The sequence below is a fragment of the Hibiscus syriacus genome, unplaced genomic scaffold, assembly GCF_006381635.1.
Source record: "Hibiscus syriacus cultivar Baekdansim isolate YM2019G1 unplaced genomic scaffold, ASM638163v2 tig00111105_pilon, whole genome shotgun sequence".
NCBI lineage: Eukaryota > Viridiplantae > Streptophyta > Magnoliopsida > Malvales > Malvaceae > Hibiscus > Hibiscus syriacus.
Genome location: NW_024062987.1, coordinates 2,257,219 through 2,276,558, shown reverse-complemented (window position 1 = coordinate 2,276,558; position 19,340 = coordinate 2,257,219). Strand labels below are relative to the sequence as shown.

Sequence of the window (19,340 nt, the reverse complement as noted above, 5' to 3'; positions counted from 1 at the left end):
TCTCATGTTGGAGTCTATAGCATCGTGCACATGATCAGAAAAGTGAACCATGAGGTAAGGTCATTTCCTATCCACATAGACATTATCCTCTTGCAGTATCACTTCACAGTCCAGAAAATCAATATCTGCTGAACGACCATAAACTGAGGTCCCCATAAGCGTTGTTGAATAAGATTTTGGACTACCCCCGTTTGGACCGCTTGGGCAGTTTTATCCAGTGTTATCCGCTCCGGAGCCAGCATCCACCATCGTAACTTCCTTCGCACTCGTCTGATCCTCCCCCACGTCCGACTGAATAGTGTCAAACAAACCGTCCCCAACAACTTCAACGCCCAATTCGTTCCTGATTTTCTTGGCTATCTGTTGGTTCTTCGTTGAGACCGAGGAGCCCGACCGTTCAAGAATCATCGGAGGCACGACGTTGTTCATACAAAAACCCTAAGAAAAGCGAAACCCTAATGATCCTAAAATTGCGGAGCTAATAGATTTTTTATGTATTTAATCTCTATAAAATGTGTATTTGAACCTTGATTCTTGAGACCAACTTTTTTTCTGCTAATTCCGTCCAATAATATGAAACGATTTAATTTTTAAAATATACGACTCAATTTTTTGCCCCTTTTCTAGTGTGCAAATAAATATTCAACTGTATGGATCCGAATGTATTGTTGTTAAATCATTATTGTAATTGCAAAAAATCAATGTATACTGAATGTTTTAACCAAACATGCATATATCTCCAACTACACTAACATTAAAACCTAGTTTAATTTCTATTTTCTATTTTTCATGAGACATATTTATGATAAATTTATAACATTTTAGAGAATGAAAATATATTCTCAATAAAAAAAAAAAAATAACATAAATTAAAGAGAATTTGAAAGTTAAAAAAAAAAGACCGTATCTATGCAAGATCATTTTTATCACGCAACATTTACTGCAAACACCATACGAACAGAATATGAACCAGCAGACCATGTTAGAGTCCCAAAATTATAGCCGATCGGGGCCTCCCTGCCATTGAACCACACTTCAAAAGAAATCCTCTTTACACTCTCAACAAATGTTATCTTTTTGGGTGAAACCTTAACCTCCATTCCCATGGGAGCTTGCACAATGGCAGTGTATGTCGCATTCGGGAGTCCGACATTCGTAACGGTTCTTTTAATGGTTCGGAAGCCTTCACTTTTGGCTAGTCTGCTTATGGAGATCGATGGATAGTTGATCCCGGAAATGAGATCGTTGGAGGATTTCCTCGGACATTTGAAGTTTGTCTTCGACATGGATCGGATTGTTTTCTCTGGTGATCCGTTGTAACAAAGGAATCTAAAGTAATCTTCGCTTGTCGTTTCGAAGACTAGTCCCGGATTAAGTGCTCTGAGTGGACTGATTTCTCCGGCTCCGGTCTGGTGTGGGACAGCAAATGAACCCGAACTGTTCGTCAATGGTTTCTCCATGTTATCGTACACGGTTGCTGCATTAGGTACGGGGAAGGAACAACACTAGTGTAAATCATGAATGTCATATATTAGTTTGGAGCTTATTGCTAACTTTACCGGTTGTCATGAGTGCCGATCTGATCATGGAAGCAGTCCATTTAGGATGCACTGATTTTACGAACGCCGAAGCCCCTGTTACATGTGGACAGGCCATCGATGTTCCCGATTTTATGGCATATCCGGCCGGCTTCTTACGAACCAAGGTTCTCCCTTCTTCAACGTCCGGAATTACCGCAGCTAAAATGGCGACCCCAGGAGCCATTATATCGGGCTATATAGCAAGGGAAAATAAAAGATCAACAAACTTGAATGTGTAAAATATATATTAAATATATGTTTATTTTAGAGTTAACTAAAGTATATACCTTGAGAATGTTTTCTGTTAGTAGACTAGGACCACTTGATGAAAAATATGCCACCACTGGTGCTGGTTTATGCCTGGGAAATTCAGCTGTAGGAAGGATAGTTGCAGTTGGATTCCTATCATCATCGACGATGGTGTATAAGTTTATGCACTATGTTCACTATCTAGATAGATTCATATACGGACAGAGTATCGAATACGAATTACTCAGAGAATGATAAATATGTGCATGTGCGCGCACGCGAGAGTGAGAGAGTCGTCTTACTTGTTAGAATTGATGTACTTGAGGATTTTATATCCTATGGTACTTCCAACTTCTGTGAAGGGAAATGGTCCAGAATCAAAAGGAGCACTTCCATCATTTTCATCAATCAAAATCATTCCTTTGGCACCGGCGTCTTCGGCTACTAATTTCTTGATTTCCCTCGACACCACCGGAAAACTGTCGAAGCAAACGATCACTTTTCCTTTCACCTTTTCCGGATCTAAGGATCCGGGATAGCAACTCCTGCAATCAACACACAAAAGGATTCATTGCAAAAAATGGATACAAATTGAACAAAATAGTCAACAATGAGTTGATCATCTTCATTGAAATACCTTGTTTCTGATATGGGACTGTATTTAGCAGCAATTTTCCTTTCCATATGCAATAGGATAGGTCTCGGTCCGAGTGAGGTTCGAGAAGTTGATGGCAGATCCCTTTAACCACAACATCAAAAAAAGTTAAGTCTCGTTATGTACAGACCGAATCAGGTCAGATTCAAGTTGAGTTCACATACGATATCGACATGAATTACCTGAAAGGTTCTTCCATTTCCTAGAAGCACCGAAGACCCAAAATCTCGGTCGATATTCGAAGCTGCAACGGTAAAAATCCATGGCGCTGCATTGATGATAGTGTAAGGATCGGGGCCTTCGTTGCCTCCGGAGCAGACAACCATGACCCCCATTTGTTCTGCGTGAAACGCCCCAATCGCAATGGGATCTTTCAAGAAATCAGATTGGAGTAAAGAGCTCATCCCGATGGAAATCGATATGATATCGATGCCGTCCCTAATGGCATCGTCGATCGCCTTTAACGTGGTGGAGCCAGGACAACCGTCTTCAGAACATACCTTGTAGACCGCAATCCTAGCAGAGGGTGAACCTCCCCTGGCGGTTCCTCGAGCCAAGCCATCGTAACTAGTGTTGGCAACAATGGCGCCAGCCGCAATAGAAGCAGTGTGAGTTCCATGGCCTACCGTGTCCCTTGGAGACTTGTCCAGTCTCATCTGTGTTGCTGTCGTACTCCCATTAGATATTTGAACTACGTTGTAGCATCTTGCTCCTATCAGCTTCCTAGAATTACAAAGTTACAAAATAGAATATATATATATATATATATGTGTGTGTGTGTGTGTGATAACGTAGGCATGCATGTATGTATGTATGTATGACCTGTTACAATTAGAGTTTTTGAAGTCTGGTCCCTCCATGCAAACTCCTTTCCATCTTGTTGGTATTTCTCCCATACCTTCATCTCTGAAACTTGGAGACTCGGGCCAAATTCCTGGAAACAAAATAATTTCAATAATAAACTTAAACCTGTGCGTTCAAATAATTAATTCTTGAAACAAACATGTCTTTTCATATATGCACTTTTACAGGTAAGGATCTCTAATAAGGAATGACCCTCCACTTTTGGTTTGCTCATTTTAGTTTAGAACACATATCCTTACATGATTATTACATATCACAACAACACTTTTAAATCCTATTTTTTTCATTTTGATTAAAATTTTGCAAATTGCAGTGAATTTGTCAGTTTTCCTATGCATTCTATTTTCAGGTACTCAGATAAATAACTACTCGATATATACAATAAAAAAAGAAGAGAAAAAGGGAAAGTACCTCCATCAATCATGCCAATTATGACGTCATAACTTGATTTATGAGGTGGATATGATCCACGATTAAACTTTGGATTTGAATCTCCGTCCAAGAAATCCCAAGAACGTGTTGTATGGAGTTGAAGAATTGGATCAGCAAAAACGGATACGACTCCCTCACGCCCTGCTTTCACACTTGACTTCTTAAATATAACATTTAACTTTAAGAATACATAACAGAAATAAAATTATATTGCAAGTATATATATATATATAAAGAAGGGAAAAGGCAAAGGGGCCGGGGACTCACCAGACAACTCAGAAGCTTCAGTGTCAGTGAGCGCTGCAGAGAATCCTCTGAAGGCATGATTGTAATGATTGGTAAGGTAAATTCTTTCCCTCTCATCCCTGTCCAAAACAATATCATATATTTTACAAATACATAAAAAAGCAAATGAATGAATGAATGATCATCATATATTAATCATTATCCACCTTGGGATCACAGTGGACAGTAATTGCAGATGCTCTGATTCTGCAGTTTCTCCAGTTGAACTTCCCATATATACAACATAATGCTGCCAACACAAACATTGTATTTGTATGTCATCATCTCTTGGATGTTACACAACCATACGGCTGGGATCTGATTCAGAGACATACCTTTGGGGTTTGGTCTGATGAAGCTGATGAACAACAGATGATGATGAGAAGGGAAACAGACAAGAGTTGCAGCAGAGAAGCCATTGTTAATGGTGATGGTGGTGGATCTGCAATTTATATATATATATATAGACAGAGAGGAGTTACTGAGAGCTTTTTGCGCACATGGAAACTTGAGCCGTGAGGAAAGCATCTTTGATTATTCTTGGAGGTGGGACTGTTTTGCATAAAGTGTTTGTTCCTGTTCCAGTTCTAGTTCTTTTCTTCAACAGAAAATTAAAACATTACACAGATATGAACGCAGGTAATAAAAAAAAGTAGATGAAATAATGAAAATAAATCATTTTTTAGATATTATTAATTCCATCTGAGATTATTTTATATTTGTGTTTGGACTTTGGAGAGTGCTTGCATGACTTATTCTTCATTCCTCATCTCCTTTACATATCTAATAAATTCTATAATTTGATTTATTTGCATTTTCTAATTGAGTTCAAATATTTTAGTTAAGGGACATTAGATTCAATCAGATGCAATAAAGATGGAACTCTAAAAACTAAAATGTATATTTAATAAAATTAAATTAACGAACGGTTTACAGGTGGGGTGGTAAAAGTTTTGTAAATAAAAGTAGTATTGTTAGTTTGATTCTCAAGAAATGAGTTTTAGTTATTTTATTTAAATATCATATAAAAGTATGAAAAGATAAAAACATGCTTCAATAATATTTATAATATTTTAAAATAAAATTAATTCACAGTGACTCTAGGGATAATTATGGTCAAATTGGCTTATGATACTTGTTCGTATACGCACACAACAACTCGATCCAGTGCCAGACATGAATCCCTAAATTCTTTTAGGATCAAAATGGATTTATAAACTATAATTCTATTATTATATTAATTTATAAATTCATAATCTTGGAGGGGCTGGACGACAATTTTACCAAAGCTCCTCCTGTTCTCTGGGATGTGCTTTTCTTTCATTCTAGAAATAACAAGAATTTCGATGCCATTTGCAGAACTCTATTGCTGCTTTTGTAATAATTATAACATATACCCAGGATAATTTCCACGGATTTCTATGCAATTGATGATGATGATGATTATACATGGGATGGGAATATGATCAATTACATTACACCAACGAAAGTGTTTATACAAGCAGAAGCAAAATGCAACATCAAAAGGTATCAGATCAAACACCCAAGAAGGAACTATTTTTACCCTGATTTTGGTCTACAATTTGAAAGCTTTACCCTATCTTTCCTTAATTCTGCATATCCAAATTATGGGGATACTGTTTTACAACACATGAACTGCATTTCAGCATATGACGTCTGCCCACATATTTGATTTGTCCATGCAAAAAACAAAATCTACACACAACAGAAGCTGGCCTCACCTGCATCCTGAATGGATGGCCAACTCGTAAGTCGGAGAAGAAGAAGAGTTCTGCCCTGCATCAATCATAGCATTTGCATTGCTCCAAGAAAACACTATTATAATTCAATCGAACTATGGTCAATTTTCACAGAAACTTTGTATGGAGGGAACTCTTGAAAAACTTTGTATGGAGGGAACTCTTGAATTCTTACTCCCGGGGCCGAGCCAGCCAAAGAGAACTTAGAGCTCGAAGCCTAGAAAAATAATCATTTATGGCAAGAAGAGCCCGAGCTGACTGCCTCGTTGTCAAGATTCGATGCATTTGTTGCAGTGTTTGCTGACGTAGATTATCAGCCTGGTATGACAAGAAAGGGAAAAGGAAAACAAATTATTAGCCTAGTGATTAACCTGGAAACATCAATTGACAAGAATATAAAACCTGATATATGGATTTTACAAGACAAAATTGACTTCATACACAACAAAGTGCATAACGACAAAATCCCAAACTTTTGGAAACTGTAAAATGTGGAAGCATCACAATCTTCAATGATTGAAAACCAAAGAATATTGAATGCACGTTACTATTCACATTAACTTTCTTTTTATTTTAACTACTATGGAGAGTGGACACTACAAGGTCATACCCAATGCACAAGGCACCTGCCATAAGCAGGGCCTGGAGAAGGTCCAGATGTACACAGCTTTCCTCTGTTGAGACTATGGTAGTAAAATGACACATAATATAACCAAATACCTAAATTAATAATATTTTGACAAGCTATCAACAGACGAAAACTGTTTCCTACTGTTTAAAATGAGAACCAAGGGAACATCAAGAAGGTCATGCCCAAATTGAGAACTCTTCTCTTCCCCACCCCCCGCCCCACATTTTTCTTCCCGATACACAGACACACATTCAAGTCATATTACACTTAAAATGAAATGAGAAACACATAGGAAACATAGCTAATACTGCACACAAAACGGAAGTACCTGAAGAAGGAACCCTTCAAGGGTTCCTAGCTTTCCCATTGCCATGGCCATTTGACCCATGTAGTTTGCCACATTTCCAGATGACCCCGAGGGACCAGGAGGTGAACCGTTGGCCAAAGTCTCAGCCAAAGATTGTTGCAGTGCTTCCATTCCATGTGACAAAGAATCTTCAGCCTGTTGGGATGACTGCTGCAACTTTTGGATATTCATAAACTGCTGCTCAGTTAGAGGCTCCAGTTGATTTGAAAGAAGCTGCATCAACATCCATTATGTTTTAGAAATCATCAATAAACTAACAAGCGTTGAAAAGATGAATGCATCAGAGTGTACCTTAGAATAAAGAACGAGGAAACAACATAACTTAATATTAATCATTTACAATTAATTATGAATTTTGAGACTTACATGCAATTGTGTATCAATTCTAACAAACATTTTTTAAGGATCTAAGCACCATATCCCTATAAACTCAAAGCCAAACAAAAACACTATAGCAAAAGTGAATAATGCATGTAATAACATAGCTTCCAAATATATATAGTGAATAAATAATTAAACAAGTGTAGTTCATTAAGATAAAAAAGGAAAGTAAACACCACCATGATTATCACTTATCAGAACCGCACCAGATAATTTCAGTTCAAGGCTTCAAATCATGGGCCAAAGATTCATCAATGGATCATTTGAGTCAACTGCCGGATAACATAAACAGTTTTAAATATTATGAATACTTTAAGTTATTGGGAGGAAAAGATGATGAAAAAATATTAAGAATATATTTTAACAATTTACGAAATAAGTGCTAAAGAGTTTCATTTCATAAAACCCAAAAATAAAAGTCAGCCTGATAACAAAATCCAGAATTTGATCTTAACTAGGGAGATGACGTCCAAACACGCATAAACCAAGTTCCAAAGCTGGAAAAGGTCAAAGAGCAGAAAATGCTCCATTGAAAAGAACCTCTGCTGCAACTCATTTGGGATTTGTTAATAATACTCATACTTCTCAAAAAGAAAAGAGCTGCATTGAAAACAAATATACACGCTTTTAAGGGTATCATATATTTTTTTTTTTTAAAGAAAACAGGGTATCATATATTAAGATGCCAAGAAAACCCCCCAAAATTCCAGCAAATATTGTCAGCTTAAGCACCCATGAAACTGCCTTTCAAAAGAAAATATTATCCACATGACTTGATTATGCAAAGGATAGAGCTTAACCCAAATTTTCCTTTTCTTTCTGATTCGGAAGAAGGCACATAAAGAAACTACAAGCATATTAATAGAAACTCTAAGGCTCATTTAGTTGATACTCTTGCCACTGGCTTTCTACTTTCATGCAGAGTAAAGTGCATCACTCAGCTTTTGTGCGACAACAGTGTTTGAATTGATCTTTCTTCCTAAACTTTTTAACTTTTAAATCAAATATTAAAAAATTTATTTTTTACAGTTTTATTTATGTGGTAGTAAGCTGTTATTTCTTTAGTGTAAAGACGTGCATCCTTGATTTCATAATTTTTGTAATAGTTTGATTTGATTTTTTTGTTACAACCCCTTGACAAAGTTGGTCTCCCTTGGTTTGTGATACCAAGCTTTGTCAAGATTTTTTAATAAATAAATAGATTCTTTTTTAAATAAAAAAATCCTATGAATTGTTTTGTCACTAGTATTATTAGTATAGAACTATAGATCTAACTTCAAGAAAGTCAAGATATGCATATTCTGTTGGGATCTGCTTGGCTCTTGAGACACTCAAATATTGAAACCTCATATGTACCACAAAAACAGTCCTCGATATCAAGACTGAAGCTCACCTTGAGAAGCTCAGATGAACGGAAGCCTCCAATCCACAGAAAACACCGCTCTGCTGGTGTTTTCCACATTCCAGATAAGATATGGAAAACATCAGCTTTTGCTGCAGTGCCTTTCAACCTGAAAATGTCCTCATAATGTGTTGTGACACTGTCAACAATAATGCATAATTCAGCATCACCAGCATGTGAATTGACTGCATTCCTCAACTCATTTATCTTCCTATTGTGCTCCTCTAGCCACCGTGTATATTCAACATCAAATGTCAATGCACCTATACACCAGTCCATGAATATCAGACATCAAAAAAAAAAAAAAAATCAAGAGATGAGAAGTGCTTTTAATTCTTACTTCTGGTTAAAAATAAAGAGTCAATACATAACTTAAATTCACACTACCATATTTCAAAAATAGAGAATGTAGGGCAAAAAAAATCAAGAGATGAGAAGTGAATTACAATGCGAGTACAACTCTGGAGGTGGATGAAATTAATCTGAATTTTGCTAAATTGTCTGATGACCAAAAGGAGGGCTTAGAGGTTGAATTTTCTGAACAGAAAGTGTGGGAAGCTGTCTTTTATTCAGACAGTGCCAAGGCACCGGGTCCGGATGGGTATACTATGGGTTTTTTTAAAAAATTCTGGCCTATATTGAAAGACCATATCATGAAATTTGTCCAAGATTTTCACAGAGGTAAAAAATGGGAAAATGGGGCTAATCACTCTTTTATTACTCTAATTCCCAAGAAATTGAATCCAGTGGGCATTGAAGACTTCAGACCCATTAGTCTTGTTGGCAGTCTCTACAAAATTATTTCCAAAATTCTCTCCAAAAGGCTTGTTGCGGTTATTAATGGCTTGGTAAGTCCTTCGCAGTTTGCATTTATCCCGGGTAGGCAATTGATTGACTGTGCTCTTTTGGCAAATGAAGGCATTGACTATTGGAGGAAATTAGGGAGAAAAGGAGCTGTTTTCAAAGTTGATTTCCGTAGAGCCTATGATTCGGTTGAATGGCCTATCTTATTGAGAGTATTGAAGGTTATGGGTTTTGGGGAAAAATGGATCTCATGGATTGAATGTTGTGTCTCTTCAGCATCAATTTCGTGTTAGTGAATGGATCTCCTACTGAGGAATTCCACATTAGTAAAGGGTTGAGACAAGGTTCAGTTTGTCCCCTCTCCTGTTTAATTTAGTTGGGGAATTGTTAAACTTAATGCTGATCAAGGCTGCTGATCTAGGTCTTTTTCAAGGGTTTAGCATTGGTAGGGTTGATAATTCATTCCATTTGACACATTTGTAGTTTGCAGATGATCTAATCCTTTTCTGCAGAGATTCTCAAATGCAGATTTTAAATATTAGGAGAGTTTTGAGGGTGTTCGGTGTTATGTCAGGGTTGCATTTAAACCTGTCTAAGAGCACTTTGTTTAGCGTTAATATGGATGTTGACACGATAAAAGATTGGGCTAAGAAAGCGGGCTGTGGAGTGGGGCTTTTCCCATGACTTATCTTGGTTTACCGATAGGTACAAGGAAGAATTCTGAGGGTATGTGCGAACCAGTAATCCAAAATTTTAATAAGAGATTGGAAAGCTAATTCATTGTCGCTGGCGGGAAGACTCGTTTTGGTTAAATCTGTGTTGTCCTCCTTGCCGATTTTTTTCCTTTCTATTTTCAAAATACCTCTCAAAGTGACTCAGAAGTTGAACTCTTTGATGTCCAACTTCCTTTGGGGAGAACACCATGCTAAGAAACGAATTCGCTGGGTGAATTGGAAATCGGTTTATCAACCTTTTAAAGAGGGAGGTTTGGGAATCCTTGATTTAAGTTTGATTAATAGAGTCCTGCTTGGGAAATGGGTTTGGAAATTTGCTAATGAAAAGAATAGTCAATGGAAAAAGTTGATTTGTTGCAAAAACAATATTAGTAGCCTGCTCTTTCTATTTCTAGTGTTGCTTCCCCTTTAGATTCTTGGATATGGAGAGGTATCCTAAATAGCTATGCGAAAAATGATAAGATTGGAGAATGTTTGAGAGATAATTCAAAGATCCAAGTGGGAAACGGTAGGTCGATAGCTTTCTGGACTGACGTTTGGGTTACTAATTTGTCTCTAAAAAATCAGTTCCCCGGAATTTTTGCTTTGTCGACTAATAAATGGGGGAAGGTATATGAGTTTGGTGAGTTTGAAAATATGTTTGGGTCTGGAATATTAAACTAAGAAGAAACCTATGTGATTGGGAATTAGATCAGTGGATCGATTTAATGTCGTTGATTGATACTATTAAGCTTTCTGGTTCTGTGGATGATTTTTTGGGCTGGTCGGGAAAGGGGGATGGCATGTTCTCGGTCAAGTCTTGTAGATTGATGTTATATGGCAGTTCTGAAGGGAGTTTTGAGTGGAAAAAGTGGGTTTGGGCTGGATTATCCCCTCCTAAAGACCAAACTTTTTTGTGGCAGATTTGTCATCGCAAATTAGCAGTGAGAGTGGAATTAAAAAAAGAGGGATTCACATGGCGGATGTGCTTTGTCCTTTATGCCATTCCCATGAAGAAACCATAGAGCACCTATTCTTTTTGTGTTCTGTTGCTAGGGAAATGTGGAACAATTTTCTAAGGTTATAGGAACTCTCTTCTGTTATGCCTCAAGATCCATCGTCCCTTCTCTGTTCTTGGCCGAACCTTAGGCAGAATTCTATTATTTGGAGGTTCATCCCGGCTGTTGTTTTCTGGTCAATTTGGAAGGCAAGGAATTTGATTGTGTTTGACAATGGGAAATTTGACAGATCGGGTCTGTAATTTATTATTAGATTCAGGTTGGCAAAATGGTATTTAGCTAAACACCCTTCTGTTCAGATTCAGACTGACCTACTAATAGAGGATCCTTCGAGGGCTGATAAATTTCATCTTTCCTCTACTCCAAAGAAGATTATTGGCTGGACTCCTCCTCCTTCGGATGTGTTTAAACTTAACGTGGATGGGGCTGTTAGTGGAGATGGGATGCAAGGCGAAATTGGAGGTATTTTGAGAGATTCTAAAAGTTGTTCCTTAGCCTTTTTCTCTACTGTAGTAGGGCATGGTCTTCCTATTTTGGCAGAACTGAAAGCTATTAAGGAAGGAATTGATTTCTTCTATTCATCTGATTGGGCTAAAAAGGGAAGACTAATTATAGAGAGTGATTGCAAAAATGCAGTGGACTGGATTCTTAAACTGCAATCTGCCCCTCTCTTTTTCAGTGATCTGGTGGAGGAAATTGGGGCTGCAATTTCTGTGGCAAATTGTGAAGCAAAAACTGGCTGTTAAATCTGAATTGATTAAAAGAGGAGTTCAAGGTATTGATGATGTTTTATGTCCTCTTTGTAAAAAGGTTGAAGAGTTTTCCTCGCATCTATTCTTTACTTGTCCAGTAGTGTGGTTATTATGGAACAAATTTTTACAGTTTTGGAATTTCAATTTTGTTCTTCATGCAGATGCTAAAACGTTTCTATTATGTTGGGATGAGTTGAAGTCTAATTCTACAATTTGGTCTTTCATTCCGGGGGCTGTTATTTGGACTATTTGGAAAACCAAAAATTTTATTGTTTTTGAAGGGGGAAAGCTGGACCATTTAGAACTGTTCTTCTTAGCAAGGGTTAGGCTTGCCTCGTGGTTTTTAGCTAAGTATAAGGACATCTCTATTCCTAAAGACTCTTTAATTTATGACCCTTCTTTAGGGGATTTACACTCGTCCTACAATTTCATGAAGTCCTCTATATTACCTGGGTTCCTCCTCCTATAGGCTTCATAAAATTGAATGTGGATGCTGCCACCACCAGTGATTGGTTGAAAAGCGGACTAGGAGGTATTTTAAGGGATCATTCGGGAGCAATTTTAGGTTCTTTTCAGGAGCCTGATGGTCCGGGACCTCCGACATTAAAGGAACTCAAAGCTATCCAAAGGGGTCTGATTTTCGTCGCTTCTATTCAAGGGAGGGATAATGTTCGACTGATTGTTGAAAGCGACAGTAAGGTAGCAGTGGACTGGATTAACATTGTTGATTCTTATCCAGTTGTGTATGCTGTTATTGTTAAGGATATTGTTGATAATCTTAGGGTTTGTGGGAGATTGTTAGATGGGTTGCTAGGTCAGCTAATTCGGATGCTGATGCCTTAGCAAAGGCTGGTATAGGCTGAATTTTATGTGTTTTGTACTGATCAAGTGGGTTTCTTGTTTTTGATCAGAAGGGAGTTATGACTATTTGTAAGGGTTTATGGGATTTTATCTAGGTTGTAATCCTACTTTATTTTAATAAAGTTCTAAGGCGCTCTTTTCCATCTTTCGCTGATTAAGGAGCTTATTCATAAGTTCCATTAATCAAGAAGGTGGTTTTTAATGAGGCCTTCAAATCTTATAAAAAAAAATTGGGGCTGCAATTTATGATAAAGGTTGTGTTCTTAATTGGATTCATAGGAGTTGTAATTTGGAGGCTGACAGGCTATCTAAGCAGGGGATTGGTTGAGTGTAGAAGGCTTTTTGTTGTATTGTTTTCTGATTTTTCTTTGGTTGTATAGGCTCTTTCTTTGTAATTATTTCGCTAGTTTGGTAATCAGGACTCACCTGCGATTGATGGAGACCTAGCTTAGTAGGTTTATTCTAAGTTTGTGTTGTTGTTTTTGGTTGCTTTAGGGCATTGTATGGTTTTATGTTTTACATAGGGGTGTTGTCCTGGATGTATCTTATGTATTTAAGTTGTTGAATGAAATTTTAAGGCACTCTTTTCCTCCTTCCAATGATTAAGGAGCTTTCTTTCAAGCTTCGTTAATTAAGAAGGGGGTTTTTAATGAGGCTTTCAATTCTTATAAAAAAAAGTATTAAAATATTGAAAGACAATTGTATTTTCATGAAAAATATTCCGACAATCAATTCCAGTCTCGGTCAGGTGAAATAATAATTAGACCTTATATGCCATGAACAAAATCCAATAACTCAAAAAAATCTTTTCAATAATTAGACCTTATATGCTATGATGACCAAAGGAAAAGCAAAAAAAAAAAAATCTGAAACAAACATCCAAACCAGAAAAGTAATGAATTATGAATCACTTAAATGCATATAACAAAGCTATATGTATTAACTCTCTGGCCCTCGAATTAAATACTTTGGTATGGATACCTAATACATATTATCCACTCATGTAATGTAATAGCTACTGTAGCGAACATGTTTTAACCAGCTCTCAACATTAAAAAAACTAGCATTCCAAGACCCTAGTACCAAATAAAAAAAATAAATTTTCAAGTTCCAGCCATGACCCGAAACAATAGGAAAGGCTAACAAAGCTTTATACCATTTCCACTCATTGAATGAGATTGATCTCCTGAGCTTGAAATGAATATGCCCTATATTGAAACAAGCAAAAATGAATCTACATAAGGCGTAATAGACACCATTAGCAGCCTGAAAATTAAAATGCAAACGATACATCACAACACTGATGATATTAACATGTAGCAGACCTGCTGACGAGCTCGCTGCAGCTCTTGCTCAAGTTGAGTCAGTTTCAGTCGGCTACTCTCTAACTGCTGCACATATGCCTAGGTTTTCGAAAGCAAACAAAGGGTTAAGAAATAGGGAATACAATATGAAACTGGCAAACTGAGCATAAATGGAACCAAAATGAAAAAGCATACATTGCACTTTTTCCTTATGTTACTGGTCAGATACTGCTATTCCTACACTTTTTTCTGTAAGTGTTTCCATTATTTGGAGGGTCAGACGTCCATATCCATGAAAATTGAATGTCTGTCGCTCGGGCACTTCAAATAAAGTGAAAGGTCAGAGCAAAAACGTTGCCTCATATTTCCAGCCAATAACTATCCGTGGGAAAATTATTTGCCCTCTTCTGGACACAACGATGATTTTTTTAATTCTTATAATGTCTTAAGTGGGATAATCAATTGGCATCAATGTTGTCAAGGGCACTAGGCGCAAAAAGAAGCGCTCACCCAAGTAAAGTAAGCCTCATGCATATAAGGATATCAATAAAAAAAGTATCTGAAAAATTATTCAGTCATATTTTAGAGAGACAGAGAGAGAGAGGAGAAGAAAGTTAAAAGCACCTTAACGGTTTTACCATGGGAATTATAAAAGTTAAAAGCACAAAAGAACTTAAAGTTGACTTCAGTTCAGTAAGGCCAGCTTTTTAAGAGGAAGGCGGCATAAAGTGCATGAATGCATGCGCCCAATTAAAATGGCCTCGCCTGAGGAAGTTCAAGGCGTAATTGCTACAACATTGATTGGCATTAGAGGTATGATGTAAAGGTGTAATTGTTACATTACACTAGAATGGAATTTTATAAGTTATCCCTAAATTTATAACGAGGCACCAAGAAACTGCATCCTTATAGATGATGGCAACTTAGAATTTCATATAACCTTGCATTGATAAAATTGAAAATTAAGTCATGAATGAAATACCTTTTTCCTTAAACGGCTTTTTCTTGCAGCCTCACGATTTTGAGCAAGCCTACGCAATGTCTGCAGAAGGGAAGATGATAAGTTCATAAACATGATGGTACATGGATAAACTGTTTTAACAATCTAATAATCATGTTACTCAATCTATAAAGAAAGAATAAGGAGAAACCTGACCTTCTGATCTGTTTTGTCTTTTGATCTATCACTAGAATCAGAAGCTGCAATAGCAGTCAGTTGACCTCCTCCAAACTGCACAAAATATTGGTGAATTTACATGCGCTATTAGCCAGTAGGTACATTCTCAAGCGCACAGATGTGTCTACATATGAAATTTTTTTCTTTCTTATTTCTCAGTGAGAGAGAAAAGTTTAAGCACTAGCATGGTACAATAGACTTTACCCTTTGATTCTTCTCATCAGTGTCATCTGTTGAAGTATCTGTCCTGGGACTGGCATCTGCCATATCGAAATTGTCCAATTCTCCTGACCAGATGATGTAGATACAAGATTTGGCTGGAGCTTTTTGAAGTGCTTTGCTTGTGATCCCACAATGATTGCAGAGAGATTGCTATTTGTACATGCAATGTCTTAAACACAGATATATAAATAAAGAGGGAAAGGGAATTCTTAGTGGCTAAACTTAGTTTGAGAGTTTGAAGTACAGGCACAATTTTTTAGAGGAGATAAATACCCACCTTGATTAAAACACCAAACTTGGATTGCTTGAGAACTTGACTATTTGATTAAATAGACAATCTAAATGCAAAGAGTTATAAAAAATAGAAATTATAATAAGATCCCCCGTGGAGGAGACAGAAAAAAAATGCTAAATTAGCAAATCATTTCAATTACATAACAAGAAAGATGAACAATGCAATGCGATAGCAACTTCAGTGGTGATAAACAAAAGCAAGAACACACAACCAAAGGAGAATTCTTGAAATAAATACAGTTTAAGAATCACTTTCCAAAACACACCCCAAAGTTTATGCTTTTATATCACTATATTTATTTGTCAAAGAAAAATTACGTAACTATATTTATAGACAAGTAGATTATTAAGTTGAAATAAAAGAACACAAAAGAAAAGTAAATTATCTATACTAGATAAGTGCATGAAAAAAGGTGCAGATGTCATGGTCCAGCACTAATTACAACCTAGAGCCTCAAACAATAAAGAGTTGAGAAACAATAAAAATCATTCACCAACTCGTGTTACTCATAACAAAAGGCAATTGCAATAGTCAATGCACGCATGCTATGTTATAAATTTTTTACTGTCGACGGCTTACCAAACTGATTTTTTGGTATTATATCACTAATTATTAGAAATTATATATATCTACGTACAGATTTTGTTTCCTTAGATAGACTGATTTTACATGTATTTCTTATAGTTCTTAAATACAAGTACGAGTAAATCATTCCTTTTCTCCCTATTTCATTTCTTTAAATTACAATATAAATAAATAAAATAAAATACAACATATTCTATTTATAAATTCAGTGAGAAGGTAGTAATAAAAATGCATAATGCAATTTCATTTCCTATGACATGAAAAATGAAATGAGTGGAGATGCTCAACACTAGAAAGTTGAAGACTGGTGCGTACTTCGTGTGTGCCCTTATTTGAAGCAATATGATTCAACAAGTCCCATTACCCAGTGAAGAAGGACATCACTAACATATTGACATTCTTAGAGACTTAGACAACCTCTGTTATCAAAGTCAACTGAAGCCAGCCGGCAGCCACACATTTTCACATTCTTATCAGTACAAAATGTACATCATTCCAGATTTGAGATCATACTTGACCATCCTCAAGGCCAGTAAGCATGTTTTCAGAGAATATAATACCTTTCTGTCCTCAGACTAGAGTAAATCAAATTAAAAACCAAGAAAACAAAATATCGCTAGCAAAAACTATCTCCCTGACTCAACCCTTTTAGGAATACTAATACTAAAGTTATCCTACACTATACTTGCAGTCCTGCATTATAAGCAGACACAATTTTCAATTCGAACTACTTGGTATACACCTATGATCAACCAAATCTACCTTACCATAGGTAATCTCTCAAAAACCAAATAGATGAAGGGGTAGCCAAGACAAAGCTCATATACAAGAAGATAAGCATCGATAATCATAACAAAAAAGTTACTGAAATCTCATAACATTTATAAAATTGAAAGAAAATAAAATTTGTGAATAAAGCCAAACCTCGAAACGTGAAAAAAATACCTGGGTTGGAAATGGATACTTAAGGAATATAGCTCGGAAAAACTGCAACAACTTTCTTCTGGTTTTGTATAGCAATATTCACCGTTCTACTGCCATCAAGAGTTACGAACTATTACATCATCCAAGGCTGCTTTTTCATCCCTTTCCAAATGAATTCCACCTGAAACCAAATTACCAAAATACCACAATAAATCTAGAAGCTATACTAAAATTGAACTTCTCAAAACTAGAAACAGAAAGAACTATCTTAACATTTTACCCTTACAATTTGGCATCAAAATTAACAAATCTAAACACAAATCAAATAGCAAAATTATCGAAATTCAATCATAAAAAAAGGAGGGGAAACAAAGAATTAAACTGACCTTGCCTTCGGCTCTAAGCTGAAATTCAAGGCACGCGGATTGAAGCGCGAAAAAAACGGCAATTTTCGAAAAATTATGCAATAAATGGAAGTGGAGAGGAGTAAAAGCAAAAGCAAAAGCAACAAAGAACAAAATAAAATCGAATATGAGAAAAAGATCGCTGTCTGAACGGAGAAGAGCAGAGGAGCTGAATTAGGGTTTTTAAAACATGGTATGCAATTATGAAATGATATAACAATAATAATAATTAGGGTTAAATACAAAAAAACATTCTATTTTCCTTAATAAAGTTTAAATTTTTCAAAATTAACATTAAACTTTTGAATTGTTCATGTTTATATTACTCCATTAAATAATTAACGACCTGACGACAAGTAGATGATGCCAAAATGATATCATTTGAAAACAAAATTCAAATTTACTCTAAGGGTGCGTTTGTTTCACGTAAAACATATTTCGCAAAATGAATTCCGTAAAATGAATTTAAAAATCATTTTATAGTGTTTGGATGATATGGTGTAATTCATTTTTTACTGATTGGTAAGTTCTTTAAAAATTATTTATTATAAACATCAAATATAATAAATATTAATAAAATAATATTATTATTTTAAAATATTATAATAATTTATTTAATATTATTTATGTTAATATTATTATTAAAATATTATATCTACAATTTTATAAATAAAAAATATTATGATTATTATATTTTATTAAAATAAAATTATTATAAATTATATTAATTATTTATTAAAATAGAAATAATATAATATTAATTATATTAACTATTTATTAAAATAATAATATTATTAAAACATTAAAAAATTATAATATTATATTTTAAGGAGTATATATCAATTATTCAAATAATTAAATAATATTATTTTTATGAAATTAATAAATAATATTAATTTTATTAATAATTTATTATATATTATATATTATTAAAATAAAATTATAAAATTATAATTATAATAATATAATTATAACAATATTATATTATATTATTAAAATTATAAATAAATATGATTTAATAATTAATATTTTATTAATATGATACTAAAATAATATATTAACATTAAATATATAAAATAATAATGTTTTGAGTGTTTATGCTTTAAAGTGGTAAGTTCCTAAAATGACTTACGAAAAATCATATGGTAAGTTACTTTCCATAAAAAAACAAAGAAAGTTAAGTTGATCTGAAAAATGAATTACAATGACCATCTGTTTTCCGCTAATCGAACATTAGAAAATGAATAAAATATTTTCTGAAAATTTAATTGCAAGGAAACAAACAGACCTTAAAATGATGATTTTACTTTTACTTTTTATGTCCATGTAAAATCTATTTCTCTTTAATTTTCCTATTTTATTCTTTCTTCTTCATTTCCTTTTTCTACATTTGCGTAGGTTTTAACTGCAACACCCCTTGGTTTGATAGACATGCAATAAATAAAAGGAACATGGAAGATGTGTCACCCAATGAACATCATACTAAATAAACATCATAAAGAAGATGTGCCATCCAATGACTAAATTACAAATTTAGGAAAGTTTAAGATTTGGTTTTTTATTTTATAAAATTAACCACACATGAATATTTTGACCCTCATTCGTAATTTACACCAATATCTAGCTCTTCAAGTTGTTTAGAACAACTTCGAGCTCAAAGCAATCAATTTTAAG

The 19,340-nt window shown here is 35.1% G+C and overlaps 1 protein-coding gene and 1 pseudogene across 4 annotated transcripts; both read right to left on the bottom strand.

Moving 5' to 3' along the window:
* Positions 1 to 736: 736 nt before the first annotated feature.
* On the bottom strand, positions 737 to 4,506 carry LOC120153820 (annotated as a pseudogene).
* Positions 4,507 to 5,645: 1,139 nt separating this feature from the next.
* On the bottom strand, positions 5,646 to 17,839 carry LOC120154007 (transcription factor TGA2.3-like). 4 transcript variants are annotated; one of them, XM_039165866.1, is made up of 12 exons: positions 17,649 to 17,839; positions 17,284 to 17,443; positions 15,736 to 15,796; positions 15,441 to 15,627; positions 15,216 to 15,290; positions 15,042 to 15,101; positions 14,081 to 14,158; positions 13,912 to 13,963; positions 8,598 to 8,869; positions 6,785 to 7,036; positions 5,994 to 6,143; positions 5,646 to 5,958 (listed from the first exon to the last, which is right to left on the bottom strand). In XM_039165866.1, exons 4-11 carry the CDS (start codon positions 15,501 to 15,503, stop codon positions 5,997 to 5,999), a joined length of 999 nt encoding a protein of 332 aa, XP_039021797.1. In that variant the 5' UTR covers positions 15,504 to 15,627; positions 15,736 to 15,796; positions 17,284 to 17,443; positions 17,649 to 17,839; the 3' UTR covers positions 5,646 to 5,958; positions 5,994 to 5,996. The 4 variants fall into 4 exon arrangements, with proteins under 4 accessions (XP_039021797.1, XP_039021798.1, XP_039021799.1 ...); XM_039165869.1 differs by having other exon boundaries at positions 5,647 to 5,958; positions 15,042 to 15,108; positions 15,253 to 15,290; positions 17,649 to 17,838; XM_039165867.1 differs by lacking the exon at positions 15,736 to 15,796.
* Positions 17,840 to 19,340: the final 1,501 nt, after the last annotated feature.